Raw genomic sequence first — 17724 nt, 5'->3', positions numbered from 1 at the left:
AGAAATATTTTCTTAAAAAAGTAATAAGTGCACACACTGACTGTGGAACAATGTTAAGTCCTTTGTAACTTTGCCATTCTTATGTCACGCATTTTCCCCACACCAATTCGACAAAAATAGTTGCCTTGAATATAATTCAGAATCCAACAGACTGCTTTATATTTATGTCTGGGGAATTCGAACAGCGAGAGGACCTGTTCCTTTTCACTGCTATATCTTTGAGGCACACCATGCCGCATTGACTGGGATATTTTCTACATGGAGTATCAAAAAGAATACATTCTCTTTATGTAACAAATAATTGTACCTCTCCTGCTCCTGTCTCATTCGTGACCGCTCGTCCTCAGATGGCAGAGTTTCTTCCACCTTGCCCTTGTTTGAACCTTTACGATCAAGCTTCCCAACCTTTTCCTCTTTACGGTACTTTCCAAACCTGGAGGGCACAATAAATCTGAATAAATGCTCGACTTTTCAGAAGACATCTTATTTGTTATGCAGTTTTATTCTGCTGTAGAATTTTTACAGGTAGCAACCACATTTATCTTTTGCAAAGGTCTAGCAGCAGAGCGCACAACTTAATAAAGCTATGTCAAGACCTTGAGTAGCCGACAGAAATAAATGTGACTCGACAGGCTTATTAAAATGAATGTGTGCTGTTTTCTTTTTCCTCTTTCTCCATGGTCTGTCTTCCTCCCACTCCATCTCATTGTTTGTTGAGCTACGGTTCAATGACTGCACAAATGACCATTGTTCATATGCGAATCTAAATAGTTTGCATCACTGCCAATGCAATCATGCAGGGCATCCAAGCCAAGCCTAATCCTGCCTTCACCCAAAGCTTGCTTATATACACTCATGATGTAGATCAGGAATGGAAACCCTTTCCTAGCCTTCTTCAATGCCCTTACAGTGCCCCGAAGGCAACCCTGTTGGTTTTTATAGCTCAACGACTCAGTATTAAACCAGCTCAGTGAGTAGATCAGTGTTATCTTTGGTCTTTTCTCTGCTTTTCTATTCCTTGACTACTGCATCATTCAGACTAAAAGGGAATAGGAGAGGGAAAATCTGTTCCCATCTCACATAGGTATGAACGTACAAATTAGAAGCGAAGTAGACCACTCGAGCTTGCTCCACCATTCAATAAGATCATGGCTGATCTGACTGTAACCTCAACCTCAAATTCTTACCGACCCCCGATAACATTTCAACCCCTAGTTAATCAAGAATCTATCTAGCTCTGCCTTAAAAACATTCACAGATTATGCTTTCACTGCCTTTTGAGGAAGAAACTTCTAGAGACTCATGACTCTCAGAAAAAAATCCTCAAGTCTGCCTTAAATGAATGACACCATTCGCTCATCCCGTTGCGCTGCTTTTGCAGTGCAGCGGGCCAGGAGACTTGAGTGAGGCCATTTTACAGACTCCCCGCTGGGCACCACAGCCTCCGCATGCCTGTGGCAGCCGGGTTGGTGGCTGGATCGAGGCTGGCCCAGGCATGTTTGGAGAGTCAGCAATTGGGCCATGGGAGGACGGCCAGCGATGTGGGGGGGACGCAGGGCTGGCCAGCAATCAAGCTGGCCAGAGATTGGGACAGTAAGAAGTCTCACAACACCAGGTTAAAGTCCAACAGGTTTATTTGGTAGCAAATACCATAAGCTTTCGGAGCACAGCTCCTTCGTCAGATGGAATGGGTATCTGTTCTCAAACAGTGCAAACAGACACAGAAATCAAATTACAGAATACTGATTAGAATGCAAATCTCTACAATTGGGAGGGCAGCAGTGCGGGGCGACTGTGCATGTGCCGATCTCGGCGCTGACAGATCAGCGCATGTGCAGTGACAGTGCGATGCTGCCGGCCTCTCCAGTGGGAATAGGCCCCACTCCCAGAATTTTGGACTGATTTACACTAGTGCTCACTGCAGTGCACAGAGGGTGGGAGATTCATTTTGAAACTCCTGCTGAATAAAACCAGCGTGATTTACTCCAGTTTATATGCAAATTCGACATTTAGATTTTTTTGGGGAGAATCGCTGCCCCATATTTTTAAACAGCAACCTCTAGTTGTAGATTCCCTGACAAGAACAAACATCATCTCCACGTCCACCCTGTCAATACCCCTCAGGATATTAAAGATTTAGACCGAGTTGCCTCTTACTCTTCTAAACTCCACTGGATACAAACCTAACCTGTCCAATCTTTCCTCATAAAACAACTTAGCCATTCCTGGTATTAATCTATTCAATCTTCACTGAACAGGTTTTAACTCATTTACATCTTTCCATAGATAAGGCTACCAGTTATGAACACAATACTCCAGATGTGGTCTCACCAATGCCCTCTACATCAGAAGCATAAGCTCCCTACACCATGGTGGCACAGTGGTTAGCACTGCTGCTTCACAGCGCCAGGGACCCAGGTTCAATTCCTGGCTTGGGCCACTGTCTGTGTGGAGTTTGCACGTTCTCCCCGTGTCTGCATGGGTTTCCTCTGGATGCTCCAGTTTCCTCCCACATTCTGAAAGACGTGCTGGTTAGGTGCATTGACCCAAACAGGCGCCGGACTGTGGCGACGAGGGGAATTTCGCAGTAACTGCATTGCAGTGTTAATGGAAGCCTTACTTGTGGCTAATAAATAAACTTTACTTTTGTAATCAGTTCCCCTCACAATAAACAATAGCATTCTATTAGCTCTCCTAATTACTCGTACCTGTATACCAGCCTTTTGTCATTCGTGCACTTGGACACTGAGATTCCTCCACACCTCAGAGCTCTGCAATCTCTCACCATTTAGATAATAAGCTTCTTTTCTATTCTTCATGCCAAAATTAATTTCACATTTCCCAAATTACACTCCATTTGCCAGATTTTTGCCCACTCATTTAACCTACGTCCCATTGTAGCCTCCATATGTCCTCTTCAAAATTTACTTTCCTACCCATCTTTGTGCTGACAGCAAATTTAGCAACTTGATCCAAGTCACTTATATAAATTGTAAAAAGCTGAGGCCCCAGCACTGATCCCTCTTCACATCCTGCCAACCAAAAAAAAGACCCATTTATGCCAGCTGTTTCCTGTTAGCTAACCAATCTTCCATCCATGCCAATATGCTACCCCCAAATCATGATCTTTCATTTTCCACAATAACCTTTGATGTTGCACCTCCTCAAATGCCTTCTGGAAATCTAAGTACAGCACATCCACAGTTCCCCTTTATCCTCAGCACGTGACTCCTTCAAAGGACTCCAATAAATTGGTTAAACATGAATTCTCTTTCACAAAACTACGTTGACTGCCTGATTAGTGGTAATTTTTACAAGTGCCCTGCTATAACATCTTTAATAATAGCTTCTAACGTTTTCCCTATGACAGATGTTAGGCTAAGTGGCCCATAGTTTCCTGCTTTCTGTCTCCCTCCCTTTTTTGAATAAAGGAGTTACTTTGCTATCTTCCAATCCAATAGAGGCCTCAAATCTAGGGAATTTTGGAAAATTATCTCACTAGCCACTTAAAAGTTTAAAGTTTATTCATTAGTGTCACAAGTAGGCTTAAATTAACACTGCAATGAAGTGTTAAATCCCCTAATCGCCACACTCCAGCACCTATTCCAGTACACTTAGGGAGAATTCAGCATGGCCAATGCACCTAACCAGCACACGTTTCGGGCTGTGGGAGGAAACAAGAGCACCGGAGAAAATACATGCAGACATGGGGAGAATGTGCAAACTCCACACAGGCAGTGACCCAAGCCTGGAATCGAGTCTGAGTCCTTGGTGCTGTGAGGTAGTAGTGCTAACCACTGTGCCACCGTGCAGCCACTTAGACAGAAGCCCATTCAGACCCGGGGATTTGTCAGCCTGGAGACCCAATAATTTGCTCAGCACCACTTAGTTGGTGATTGCAATTTTCCTGAATTCTTCCATCTCTTCCATTTCCTGATTTATAGCTATTTCTAGGATGCTACTTTTGTCCTCAATAGTGAAGACCAATGCAAAATATCTGTTTAATTCATTCATTATAGCCCTACTTTTCATTACTCTCTGTAGGACCAAAGCTTACCTTAACTCTTTTCTCCAACAATAGTTTTCTAAAACTTGCTCCCAGAAGTTGAAGGATGCAGCCCAACTTAGACATATCCCCCACAGAGATGTAACTGAATACATAGAGTTGGCACTTGGAGAAACTGCAGCCATAATTGCAGACTGTGGCAATTAAGGAAGTAACAACATACTGTGAACAGGATAAAGGCAAAATACTGCAGATGCTGGAATCTGAAACAAAAACCAGAAATGCTGGAAAAACTCAGGATCTATGGAGAGAGAATAGAGCCATCGTGTCGAGTCTGGATGACCCTTTGTCAGAGCTCTCATCTGAGGTCACGATAACGAAGGCTCATCCAAATTGAAAAGCTAAATATCGATTTAAACATTAGGTTAGTGAGCGGATACCGTTGTCTGCAACTCCAAAATCCAACCTCTCCCTAATGATTATTTTCAACTCCCATTTCATTTTCTCTCTAGTATTATTGGGATAGCTCTAACAGAACAATGAAAATCTTCAGTTTACAGGCTTTCAAGGAGCTTGCCTTAACAGTCAACAGATAGGGCTTTGGTTCCAACCATATCAGACCAACACCTATAAAATGAGGTCTTGTCCAAAATCTGCACATTTTACTACTTCTAAGTTCTTCTTAAAAGAGACATGCTTTCCCTGTTTCCCTGTCCCTAGACTGCCCAGGCGAGCTTAGTTAGTTCTACTATCTTATTAATGCACACTCCAGTATCTCTATAATTCCATTTATTTAATGTGGACTTATCACTGGAGTGTTAATGCAATTCATCTTTAGCTTCACTGTCTGAGTGGTAACCTGGCAGGGCTAATCATGCATCCATTATAAAAACTGCCCAATTTTCATCCCATTCAAATTGATTCTCTTTGCTTCTGGCCTTTTCAGTTAGTATGTATTTTTCAATCTGACATGTTTAAACAACTGGATTGAGCAATTGTCTAATCATTTTTCATTGTATCCTACGCACCCAGATAAATGCATCTATTAATGGGCAGCAGGGTGGCACAGTGGTTAGCACTGCTGCCTCACAGCACCAGGGACCTGGGTTTGATTCCTGGCTTGGGTCACTATTTGAGTGGAGTTTGCACATTCTCCCCGTGTCTGCGTGGATTTCCTCCGGGTGCTCCGGTTTCTTGCCACAGTCCGAAAGACGTGCTGGATAGGTGCATTGGTCGTACTAAATTCAGCCTCAGTGTATCCAAACAGGTGCCGGATTGTGGCGACTAGGGGATTTTCACAGTAATTGATTGTGGTGTTAATGTGAGCTTACTTATGACACTAATAAACAGACTTTAAAATAACATATCCGGACTGGCTACTTCTTTTTTTCCGTTTTTCATAATGGGCAATTGCTGGGCTGATAAAATGGCTTCAGCTGATCACATGGTGGCTTCTGGAAGTTCCTGAGTAGTTTGAAAGTCAACAAAGGCCAATCCCTCAAACCCCCTGAAATGTAACACCCCTTGCATTGTGTAAACATTCCAACCAAGCCAACACAGTGGATTAGCAAGTGAGACGTCTTCTCCCTTCAGTTATGGGCAAAGACAGCTTATTATGACTCCTAACCTCCAAGCTCGTACTAATGGCCTCACTGTTATCTGCTCTAACAAAACCAAGTGCTTCAACCAGAGGCCTTTTTGGCTGAATATCTCAACCCGAAACCAACCTGTCACATGACAGAGACTTGAGTTGTCCAGACTCCTTTAATTACATAGCTTTTGAATTTCATCTTTAGTCACTGTTCGACCTCAGGAGAGAAGCAGGGCTCCAGGCAAACAGTCTGATCCGGTTTGCCATCTCACAGGTAGGAGCAGAAAAAACCCATGTTCAGGTTTAAAATTACCTGGACCCTCGTCAACACTGTGAACTGCTGGGGCACAGGAATCTTTGTGTCTTTGCCTTCAGGACTAATTCATCTCTCTGTGCCTTCTCCCATTATGGAAGTCCTCACTTCAAGAAAGATGGATGACCCTGCAACAGTCAGTCTACTACCCTCTGAAGGAATACGCCATTGGACTTTTGATTCTGGACACAGTAAACCACAACTCTTATTGTTATCGTGGTCTTGCCCTGTACCTCTTTCTTTCCCTTATCCCTCTTTTATCATACAAGTGCAAAAGGGGTGGACATTGCAAAACCCCTTTCCTGCATTTTGTGCGCGTAAAATATGCCAATCCTCTTATTTTTTCTTAGCTCCAAGTTGCTGTGGGATTGTTAATAGTGATTTGGACATTCCAGACCGAAGGGTTTGGGGAAAATATGCCACCATTGAAAAAGGAGAAAATCAGAAATCAAAAACACCGCTCTGTTTTCCAATGCGTAGAGAGAGGAGAAATCAGGCCTGTTTAAATTAATTCCCCTTCTGACCAAACAATTGGTAAACAGCCCTAGAAAAGCTTCTTTAGCTGAAGGATTTTGTTTCCCAACTAAATGTTACTATTTTTGGCAAATTCCTGATCAAAGTGTTCAAACCTTAAGCCTAAAAAGATGCGCATCCAGATTCTATTATACAGGGATTAATGTTGCTGAGGAAAAAAAAATACATCTACCCCAAGTAATCATACCCATCATGAATACACATGTTTTGAGGTCATCCTTCAGATGTTGCATGGATAAATCTGCGTGGCATTTCCAGTGTGCAGAGAAACATCCAACAATAGCAGAAAATGTTTGAACAGGCTGCAGGATCTGTACCTTTTAAAAGCTTCTTTGTATATTTTTAAAAAGCAAATGTATGGTTTCTCTTTGATGTCAGGATTGTATGCTGGGAAAATGGTATGGAGCTAATTTGCTTAAGTTTTTTGGGTTGATGAGGGTCACGCGTGGGTGATGTGGCGGACACAGACTCCCAAAAGGTATTTGATAAAATGCAACCTAACAGGCTTGTTAGCCAAGTTGAAGGCACGGAATAAAAGGAAGTGGCAGCACTTGATGCTCAATTGACTAAATGACAGGATACAGAGAACATGGGTGAGTGATTTCTCTGGCAGAAGGAAGACGGATAGTGGGGTTCCCAGATGTCAGTATTAGGACCACTGTTTGGCTTGATCTATTATTAATGACCTTGACTTGGATGTACAGGGCATAATTTCAAAATGTGCAGATGATATATGTATTGTGGACTGTGTGGAAGAGAGTGATAAACTTCAAAAGGACTTGGGCAGGTTGGTGGACCAAGTGGCAGAAATTTAATGCTGAAAAGTATGAAGTGATTCATTTTGATAGAAAGAATGTGGAGAAGCTATCTAAAAGTAAGGATACAATTGTAAAGGGATGCAAGAGCAGAGGGACTTGGGTGTAAATGTGTACAAATCATTGAATCCATAGATTCCCTGGAATGTAAAGGAGGCCATTCAGTCCATCAAGTCCGCACTGACCCTCCAAAACAGCACTCTGTCTAGGCACATTCCCCAACCCTATTCCCAGAATCCCACACATTGATCATGGCCAATCCACCTAACCTGCACATCTTCGGGGGTGGCAGGGCAAGTTGAGAAGGCAGTTAAAAAGTATTCAGGATCCCAGGCTTCATAAATAGAGTACAAAAGCAAGGAAGTTGTGATGAACTTTTATGAAGCTCTTCTTCAGCCTCAAGTGAGTACTATATCCAAATCTAAGAACCACATTTTATTAAGAATGTGAAGGCAGAAATATTTCTTGAGAATGGCTCCAGGGATGAGGAACTTCAGCTGCATGGAAACACTGAAGAAACTGGGGGTGTTCTCCTTGGAAAAGGAGAGATTAAAGGAGATTTGATAAAGTTTTTTAAAACCATAAACGGTCTATACAGAGTAGAATCATAGAATCCTACAGTGAAGGAGGAGGCAATTCAGCCCATTGAGTCTGCACAAATCAAAATCCCACCCAGGCCCTGTCCCCATAACCCCATGTATTTACCCCAGTGAGTCCCCCTGATACTAAGGGTTAATTTAGCATGGTCAATGCACCAAACCTGCGCATCTTTGGACTGTGGGAGGAAACCCACGCAGACACAGGGAGATCGTGCAAACCCCACACAGATAGTGACCCAAACCCGGGAATCGAATCCAGGTCCCTGGGTCTGTGGGGCAGCCGTGCTAACCACTGTGCCACCGTGCCTTGTAAATTGGGAGAAAATGTTCCTGTTGGCAGAGTGGTCGAAGACCAGGAAGCCTCGATTTGAGGTGATTAACAAAAGAAACAAAGGTAACATGAGAAAAACCTTCTTATGCAGTGAATGATTATGATCTGGAATACCCTGTCTGAAAGAATGGTTTAGGCAGATTCAGTAGAGAATTACATAATTATCTGAAACCAAAAGAAATTGCTGGGCTACAGGGAAAAGGGGGGGGCGGGATGGGGGGGGGGGAAATGGGATGGGGTGAGCTGCTCTGCCAGAGGGCCAGCACTGATGTGTCAGACCAAATGGCCTCCTCTGATCTGATTTGGGCAATCATCTCTAAATCACATGAGAAAGGCATAGTATTTGCATCTTGTGACTGCAAGTGGACACATCAGAGTTAAACACAGCTGCAGGTAAACAGCAGAGTAATATATTGTGATGCACTCCCATTGTTACAAGAATTCATTTCCAACCCACTGTGAGCAACACTGATAAGTTTGCCGATACTTTATAACATTACTGAATAGCACAAAGTTCAAATTAGCACTGGCTTTCTGAGTGATTGCAATGATGTAGATTGCAGAGGTGGCCCACAGCAACTCCATTGATTTTTATTCAAGTTCATTCAGAATCCGCTCAGAAGCTGTACAAGACAGTCCGTCGTGGGAGAAACCTTAAGTTGCACAGTCAGGAATGAATTTTCATGAGATGGGCAAACCTAGGTTGACCTTCAGGGTAGTTTGAAGCAATAGCTTCTATGAAAGATATTTCTTAATCATTGGGAGTTATTTTAAGAGAAGCCTTTCTGTTGAAAGTGCCTAATTTTCCCAGCACTTTTTTTTTATAAGTCATGAAAAATCCACTGGGTTTTCAGAGGTACAAACTTTGATTTTATGGAACATGAATTATTATTTGGGTCCACAGGTGGCCCATCTGTCACCGGTGGCTCTGACATCCATCATTATGGACTTGCAGATAGTGAGGAGCATTGTCAGAAGCTACAGAAGGATATAGATAGGCTGGAAATTTGGGCAAAGAAATGGCAGATGGAGTTCAATCCAGATAAATGCGAAGTGATGCATTTTGGTAGAAGTAACGTACGGGGGAGCTATACGATAAATGGCAGAACCATAAAGGGTGTAGATACGCAGAGGGACCTGGGTGTGCAAGTCCACTGATCCTTGAAGGTGACGTCACAGGTGGAGAAGGTAGTGAATAAGGCATATGGCATGCTTGCCTTTATAGGACGGGGCATAGAGTATAAAAGTTGGGGTCTGATGTTGCGGTTGTATAGAACGTTGGTTCGGCCGCATTTGGAATACTGCAGTTCTGGTCGCCACACTACCGGAAGGACGTGGAGGCTTTAGAGAGAGTGCAGAGGAGGTTTACCAGGATGTTGCCTGGTATGGATGGGCTTAGTTATGAGGAGAGATTGGGTAAACTGGGGTCGTTCTCACTGGAAAGACGGAGGATGAGGGGTGACCTAATAGAGGTGTATAAAATGAAGAAAGGCATAGATAGGGTGAACGGTGGGAAGCTTTTTCCCCAGGTCGGTAGTGACGTTCACGAGGGGTCATAGGTTCAAGGTGAGGGGGGGGGAGGTTTAACACGGATATCAGAAGGACGTATTTTACGCAGAGGGTGGTGGGGGCCTGGAATGCGCTGCCGGGCAAGGTGGTGGAGGCGGACACACTGGGAACGTTTAAGACTTATCTAGATAGCCACATGAACGGAGTGGGAATGGAGGGATACAAAAGAATGGTCTAGTTTGGACCAGGGAGCGGCGCGGGCTTGGAGGGCCGAAGGGCCTGTTCCTGTGCTGTATTGTTCTTTGTTTATTATGAAGTGCCTTGAAAGGTGAGTCATGGCACAAATCAATTCCAGCCTCCCAGATTGCCTGGATCCATTATAGTTTGCCTGTCACCACAACAGATACACAGCAGACCCCATCTTCCTGGCCCCACACTCAACCCTGGAACACCTAGATAACAAAGACACCTATGTCAGACTTCTATTTATCAACTACAGCTCAGCTTTCAACGCCATTATTCCTATGAAACTCATCTTCAAACTCCATGGCCTGGGGTTCAGCTCCTCCCTCTGCGACTGAATCCACAGACTGCAATCAGTAAGGATAGGCAACAATGCCTCCTCCACGATCATCCTCAACACCGGTACCCCAGAAGACTGTGTTCTCAGCCCTTTACTATAATCCTTATACTCCTACGACCGTATGGTCAAATTCCCTTCCAACTCGATTTTCAAGTTTGCTGACGACAGCAAGTGGGTCGGGTCTCAAACAATGGCGAGACACAGTACAGGAAAGAGATAGAGAATCTGGTGAACTGGTGAGACGACAATAATCTCTCCTTCAATGTCAACAAAATGAAAGAGATAATCATCGAAGCGTAGTCTACATCAACGGGGACAAAGTAGAAATGGTCAAGAGCTTCAAGTTTTTAGGTGTCCAGATCACCAACAACCTGTCCTGGTCCCTTCATGCTGATGCTATAGTTAAGAAAGCACACCAATGCCTCTACTTTCACAGGAGGCTAAGGAAATTTGGCACGTCAGCTACGATTCTCCAACTTTTACAGATGCATCACAGAAAGCATTCTTTCTGGTTGTATCACAGCTTGGTATGGTTCCTGCTCTGTCCAAGACCGCAAGAAACTACAAAAAGTAGTGAACGAAGCCCAATCCATCACGCAAGCCAGCCTCCCATCCATTGACTCTGACTACACTTCCCGCTGCCTCAGCAAAGCAGCCAGCATAATCAAGGACCCCACGTACCCTGGACATACCTCTTCCACCTTCTTCGGTCCAGATAAAGGTACAAAAGTCCGAGGACACATACCAACTGATTCAAGAACAGCTTCTTCCCTGCTGCCATCAGACTTTTGAATGGACCGACCTCGCATTAAGTTGATCTTTCTCTACACCCTAGCAATGACTGTAACATTACATTCTGCACTCTCTCCTTTCCTTCTCTATATGCAGTATGCTTTGCCTGTATAGCACGCAAGAAACAATACCTTTCACTGTATACTAATCCATGTGACAACAATGAATCAAATCAGATATATGTGCCGATAATTTTTGATATTATGGCCTCGCTAGGAAATGAACAGACTTACGTTTTACACAGCTCGCACATTAGGAATTGTAAACCTGCCCAAGTTAATTGTCCATACTCCGTGATACAGCTCTCTAAGTTCTGGGCTGCTTGTGAAATGCATTTCAATACAGAGGTTTTTTTGACAAGAGAAGCTATTCACAGTGGGATGAGCAATTATCCCTTGCAGTTAATCATCCAAGAATTTAGGTGTGAACCCAAATGTGATAAATAGCTTTATTTTAATGACAGTATTTTGTGAAATTTTGTAACAGAAAAAGTGTTACTTACAACAGGCAAGCAATGTAAACAATGTAAAAATGTAGACAATTAACAAAGGCCAGTAAATAGCAATTGTTACCAAATTCTTCACGACCAAGAATGTCACCCCTTCAAATAATTTCCCCCTTAAAATCTCAAACCGAAAGGACAAACTTGGTGCAAATTGAAAGATGTCTCACTTGTCAACAAAATAATCCGGCGTCCCACAGGAAATAAGCGGAAAAAAGCAATATGGATTGACTGCAGGAATGTAATCATCCCTCTCTGGCCTGGGACTAACAGCAGGCTTCAAAGGAAAACCAGATGGCCTGGAACTTGGGTACAGGATTGGAACATTTGGTTCACTGAACCTGCTCTGCCATCTTGTTAGCCATGACACTTCTGCCTTTTTAATCAAATTTTCTGGCTTTTCTCCATTTGGCCCTGACTAGGAAGTGGCTATTCCTTATTTAAACACAAACTGACTCAATCTAAGATGTTTGGAAGCAGTGTGATTAACATTTCCAATGTGAAGACATTTTGCAAAGATTTATTTCTAACCAGTTTACTGAGCTATGAGATTATGCCCCTGCTGGACAGAAAGGTCAGTCTCTGTCCATCGTTAATTCACTTTGTTATTCCAACTACCTCAGTAAGTTCTCCCCGCTTCTCTATACTTGTACATTCCCAGGGAACATAACCCAAATTAATCCATTCTCTCCTCAAAGGTCAATCCCCCTCAATCCAGACGTCAATTCAGTAAATTATTGTGGGATTGTCTCCATGGCAAGTAAGACAGTGTGGTTGTGGCATAATCGTAACATCACTATTAGAGGGAATTCGATGATTATTTGATAGAAACAATACAATATGCAGGAATACAGGGGAAAGACAGGAAAATGGCACTAAGTCAAGATGTTCATTCAAAGAGCTGGTGCAGACACAATGGGCCAAATGGCCTCCTTCTGCGCCATAACGATCATGTGATTCTGTGAAGTTTCATGGCATCAGGTAAACCTCCTGCTGAAGACCAAAGCCCTACCCTCAGCTGATGAATCACCGCTCCTCCATGTTGAACATTATTTGAAAGAAGCACAATGGTGGCAAGTGCAATAGTGGGTACATTCCATATCCATGGCTGGCAGAGTCCTCAACAACATGGTTGCCAGACTGGCCCTCTGGCAGGTGATGAGGGAATCAGCAGGAGGGAAAAACATACTTGACCTCATTTTCACTGATTTACCTGCTGCAGCTGTATTTATCCCATATTTCCAGTATTTTACTTTTATTAGCTTGCTGACATTTCCTGACCAGGTTCATGTGTAAAGAATGGGATGTAGTGTCTATGAAGAAACATGCTTGTATAAACCAGGGTCTTCAGAGGGGGGGGGGGGGGGGGGGGGGGGGGGAAAGAGACTGAATAAAGAGAATATTTCATGGCTGCTTCATTAGCTTAGACAAATCAAGCAGAGATGATCAGGTAATTTCAACATCTTAAAATCAACCTGGATTATGGCCATTTGAATCAAATGATTCAATTATAGCCAAGAAAATGGGAGAAATGATTATAATTTAGGCAATCTGATGCAAAATTGTTAGCATTTTCCAGTTCAGGTATATAGCATGAAGTGGCACTGGTACAGTCAACAACATACCAGTAAGAGAAGCGAGGGAAGTTTCTTGCAGAACGGGTGCCACAGCAATACTTTTCCTTGACAGAGAAAGTGAGGTGATGGTGGACAGGGACTGGAAGGTCCTACATTCAAGGAAGAACCAAAGGGCCTATAGGTCGTTCTTATTGGAGATAGTGGTGTAGAGGTACTGGATTCCCATTGTTAAAAGGGAGATTATTCTAATACTCTCCTATTAAGCCTCTCATCTTCCAAGCTCCATAAACTTAAATTCATTCAAACGCCTGCTGCCCTGATCCTCAATCAGGTCCATCATTCCTTTATTTATTCCTCTATTTGAACGTCCTCATCCTTGCATTCAAGTGGTTTTCTGGAATCTCCTCCAGCTACAGAATTTTGGAAACACTGCTTTCCTCCAGCTCCGGCCTCGTACCCGCTTCCCACCTCATTCATATCACTATTGGCTGCCTCTGTTTTCAACTATCTAGACTCTAAGCTCTGGAATTTCGACCCTAATTTTCTTCGCCACTTCCTCATCTTTTAAAACTCTTCTTAGTACCTACCATTTTGACCAAGCTTGTGGTCATCTGCCCTGTCATTTTATTATATTAGAGCCATTACTTGTTCCGAAACTTCGCTCCTCTCATGAGATATGCAGCCTGGTGTTTTGTAATCTATTACAAATAACTCCATATTGCTTAAAATGGAAGCAATGAGTAAGGGAATCCCTTGTTGGTCTTGGGATAGAGCAAATGCTGTACCTAAACCATTAGATCAATAAATACTTCTGAGATTCTTGCCAATATTTGAAGTGCTTTTATATGCTTGTTTACACATTTAAATTTTGTACACACGTACACGGATTACATAAACAAGTTGGTCCTATTCAGCTCATTTATTCAGGGGAAGCTCCTTAAAGTTTAAGGTTTATTTATTAGTGTCACAAGTAGGCTTACATTAACAGTTACTGTGAAAATCCCCCAGCCGCCACACTCTGCTGTCTGTTCGGGTACACTGACCAATGCACCAAACCAGCACATCTTTTGGACTTGTGGTAGGAAACCGGAGCACCCGGAGGAAACCCACGCAGACACGGTGAATGTGCAAACTCCACACAGACAGTGACCCAAGCCAGGAATCAAACCCGGGTCCCTGGCGCTGTGAGGCAGCAGTGCTAACCACTGTGCTACCCTCCTTATTAACATGGTTGGACCAATAAAATATTGTAAACATTTCTACATCACCATAGTTGATGTGGAAGAATTATTTTATCTAAATCTGTAAAGACCATATGCGCTATTGTCAGTAGAATAAGCTGAGGTATTAATCTTGCTCCGTCATTAAAACGAGAACAAAATTATGCTCTTAAAGGGTTACCAAGTCACATTTTAAAAAAGACAAGTGGTTGCATTGAGTAACAACAATGTTTGTTTTATTAAAATGGATGTATAAATAACACTCAGAGAGAGCTGGGTCTTAACGAGCTTCAATGAGTATGCCCAAATTGGAATTTAGTAAATAGCCTTATTTGTAAGCCAAGAATTGCAACTTTGTGAAAGAGCAGAATGTTGTTTAAACTTGTGATAAATCTTGCTGCAATGACATCTTACAACTGTTTTGTAACTTCAGTTAATTTAAGTTGGATAAATTAATTTAATTAATTTAAATTGGATTCGTGGATTGGGAAAAAACTAAAAAAAAGTTGACGCCAGACAATAATATTTAAAGTAGTATTTTATGTACACATTTCTCCAAGACGCAAAGCACAACAGGAAATATGAATCAACGATAGCGAATGAAAGAAGGGGTGAAGGAAATGGCTAAGAAGGTTGCCAGAAAATAGTGCTAGAATCATCATCATAGAATCCCTACAGTGCAGAAGGAGGCCATTCGGCCCATTGAATTGGCACCAGCCACAATCCCATCCAGGCCCTATCCTTGTAACCCCACGTATTTACCCTTGCTAATCCACTGACACTAAGGGGCAATCGAGCATGGCCAATCCACATAACTCACAGATCTTTGGACTGGAAAGGAAAGCGGAGCACCTGGACGAAACCCGCGCAGACACGGGGAGAACGTGCAAACTCCACACAGACAGTGAACAGTGGCCGGAATTGAACCCAGGTCCCTGGTGCTGCTGTGAGGTAGCAGAGCTAAACTCTGTGCCGCAGTTCAGAATCCAGCAAAAGAGGACCAAGAAATTGATGAAATGAGACGAGAATATGAAGAAAAGCTAGCAAGGAACATACAGACAGATTGTAAAGCATACTAGCGCTATGTGAAAAGGAAAAGATTTGCAAGGACTAACATGGGTCCCATCACAGGAGAATTTATAATGGAGAATTGTGAAACGGTGAAGAGACTAAACAATTGCTCAGAGGAAGATACGGAAAGTTTCCCAGGAATTCTAGGGAACCAAGAGGCTCGTGAAAATAAGGAACTGAAAGAATTTTATATTAATAAAGAGGTAGGGCTCAGAAAACTAATTGGATTGAAGGTTGTTAAATTGCCCGGACCTGATGAGCTACATTCCAGAGTGTTCAAGGAGATGGCTAAAGAGATGGTCGGTGCATTGGTGCTTATCTTTAAAACTTCTATAGATTCTGGAATGGTTCCTGTAGACTGGAAAGCGGCAAATGTAATCCCACTATTTAGGAAGTGAGAGGGAGAGAGAGAGAGAGGGAAAGGAAGAGAGAGAGAGAAAAAGGGAGGGAGGGAGGGAGAACTACAAGCCTACTTGTTTGATGTCAGTAGTAGGAAAAATGTTACAATTATAATGGATGTGATAACTGGACATTTGGAAAATGACAGAGTCAATGAGAATTTATAAAAGGGAAATAGTGTTCAATAAAACTGTTGGAGTTTTTTTTGAGGATGTTACCTGTAGCATAGATAAAGGAGAACCAGTGGATATGGTGTATTTGGATCATCAGAAGGCTTTTGATAATCCAAACAGCAAACAAAATTAGAGCACATGGAACTGGGGGAAAAGTACCAGTATCGATTGAGAATCAGTTAACAGACGAAAAGAGAATAGGAATAAATGGGGCATCCTCTGATTGTTAGTGGGGTACCATAAGGATCAGTGCTGGGCCACAGCTGTTCACAATCTAGAGACATGATTTGGATTGGGGACCTGATGTAATTTTTCCAAATTTACTGATGACACAAAACTAGGTGATTATTCATGAGGAGAATGCACGGCGGCTTCATGGGGACTTGGACAGGCAAAGTGAGTGGACAGGAACATCGCAGATGGAATATAATGTGAATAAGTGTAAAGTTATCCACTTTGGTAGAAAAAACAGAAAGGCAGTGTATTCCTTAAATGGTGAGGTGCTGATGTCCAAAGGGACTTGGGTGTCTTTGTTAATGAATCACTAAAAGCTTTCACGCAGGTGCAGTAAGCAATTAGGAAGGCAAGTGGTACGTTGACCTTCATTTCAAGGGGTTCTGAATACAGGAGTAAAGATGTCGAGCTGCAATTGTATAGAGCCTTGGTGAGACTACACCTGGAATATTGTGTACAGTTTTGGTCTCTTTATCAAGGCATACTTGCCAAAGAGGCTGTGCAACGGAGGATCACCAGACAATCTCTGGGATGACAGGTTTGTCTTCTGCTGAGAGATTGAGAGACTGGATTTGTATTGTCTAGAGTCCCAGAGAATGAGAGACGATCTCATTGAAACACAAAATTCTTACAGGGCGCAACAGGGTACATGTAAGTAGGGTGTTTCCCCTGGCTAGTGAGACTAGTAAGAAGTCTCACAACAACAGGTTAAAGTCCAACAGGTTTATTTGGTAGCACAAGCCACAAGCTTTCGGAGCGCTGCCCCTTCATCAGGTGAGTGGGAGTTCTGTTCACAAACAGGGCATATAAAGACACAAACTCAATTTACAAAATAATGGTTGGAATGTGAGTCTTTACAGGTAATCAAGTCTTAAAGGTACAGACAATGTGAGTGGAGAGAGGGTTAAGCACAGGTTAAAGAGATGTGTATTGTCTCCAGCCAGGACAGTTAGTGAGATTTTGCAAGCCCAGGCAAGTCGTGGGGGTTACAGATAGTGTGACATGAACCCAAGATCCCGGTTGAGGCCGTCCTCATGTGTGTGGAACTTGGCTATCAGTCTCTGCTCAGCGACTCTGCGTTGTCATGACATGGACGTCCAGTACTTCCCCGGAGCGGAGAAGCTACGATATCTTCTCCGGAGCCTTCATGTCATCGATGAAGATGAACATCTCGCCAAGGCCATCCCCACACTTCTTGCTTTCAAACAACCGCACAACCTCAAACAGACCATTGTCCGCAGCAAACTACTCAGCCTTCAGGAGAACAGTGACCACGACACCACACAACCCTGTCACAGCAACCTCTGCAAGACGTGCTGGATCATCGACACGGATGCCATCATCGCACGTGAGAAAACCATCCACCAGGTACACGGTACATACTCTTGCAACTCGGCCAATGTTGTCTACCTGATACGCTGCAGGAAAGGATGTCCTGAGGCATGGTACATTGGGGAGACCATGCAGACGCTACG

General features: G+C 43.1%; 1 protein-coding gene across 4 annotated transcripts in view; it reads right to left on the bottom strand.

The window, feature by feature from the left end:
• Positions 1-17724, bottom strand: part of pard3aa (par-3 family cell polarity regulator alpha, a) — an 847887-nt gene that overhangs the window by 116217 nt on the left and 713946 nt on the right. For all 4 annotated transcript variants that reach the window (XM_078233098.1, XM_078233104.1, XM_078233102.1 and 1 more), the window contains one exon: positions 308-433. In XM_078233098.1, the coding sequence (XP_078089224.1) occupies positions 308-433 (126 nt within the window). The remainder of the gene's footprint in view (positions 1-307; positions 434-17724) is intronic.

Source organism: Mustelus asterias, chromosome 2, assembly GCF_964213995.1.
Source record: "Mustelus asterias chromosome 2, sMusAst1.hap1.1, whole genome shotgun sequence".
Taxonomy (NCBI): Eukaryota; Metazoa; Chordata; class Chondrichthyes; order Carcharhiniformes; family Triakidae; genus Mustelus; species Mustelus asterias.
This window is presented reverse-complemented; position numbering and strand designations above follow the sequence as displayed.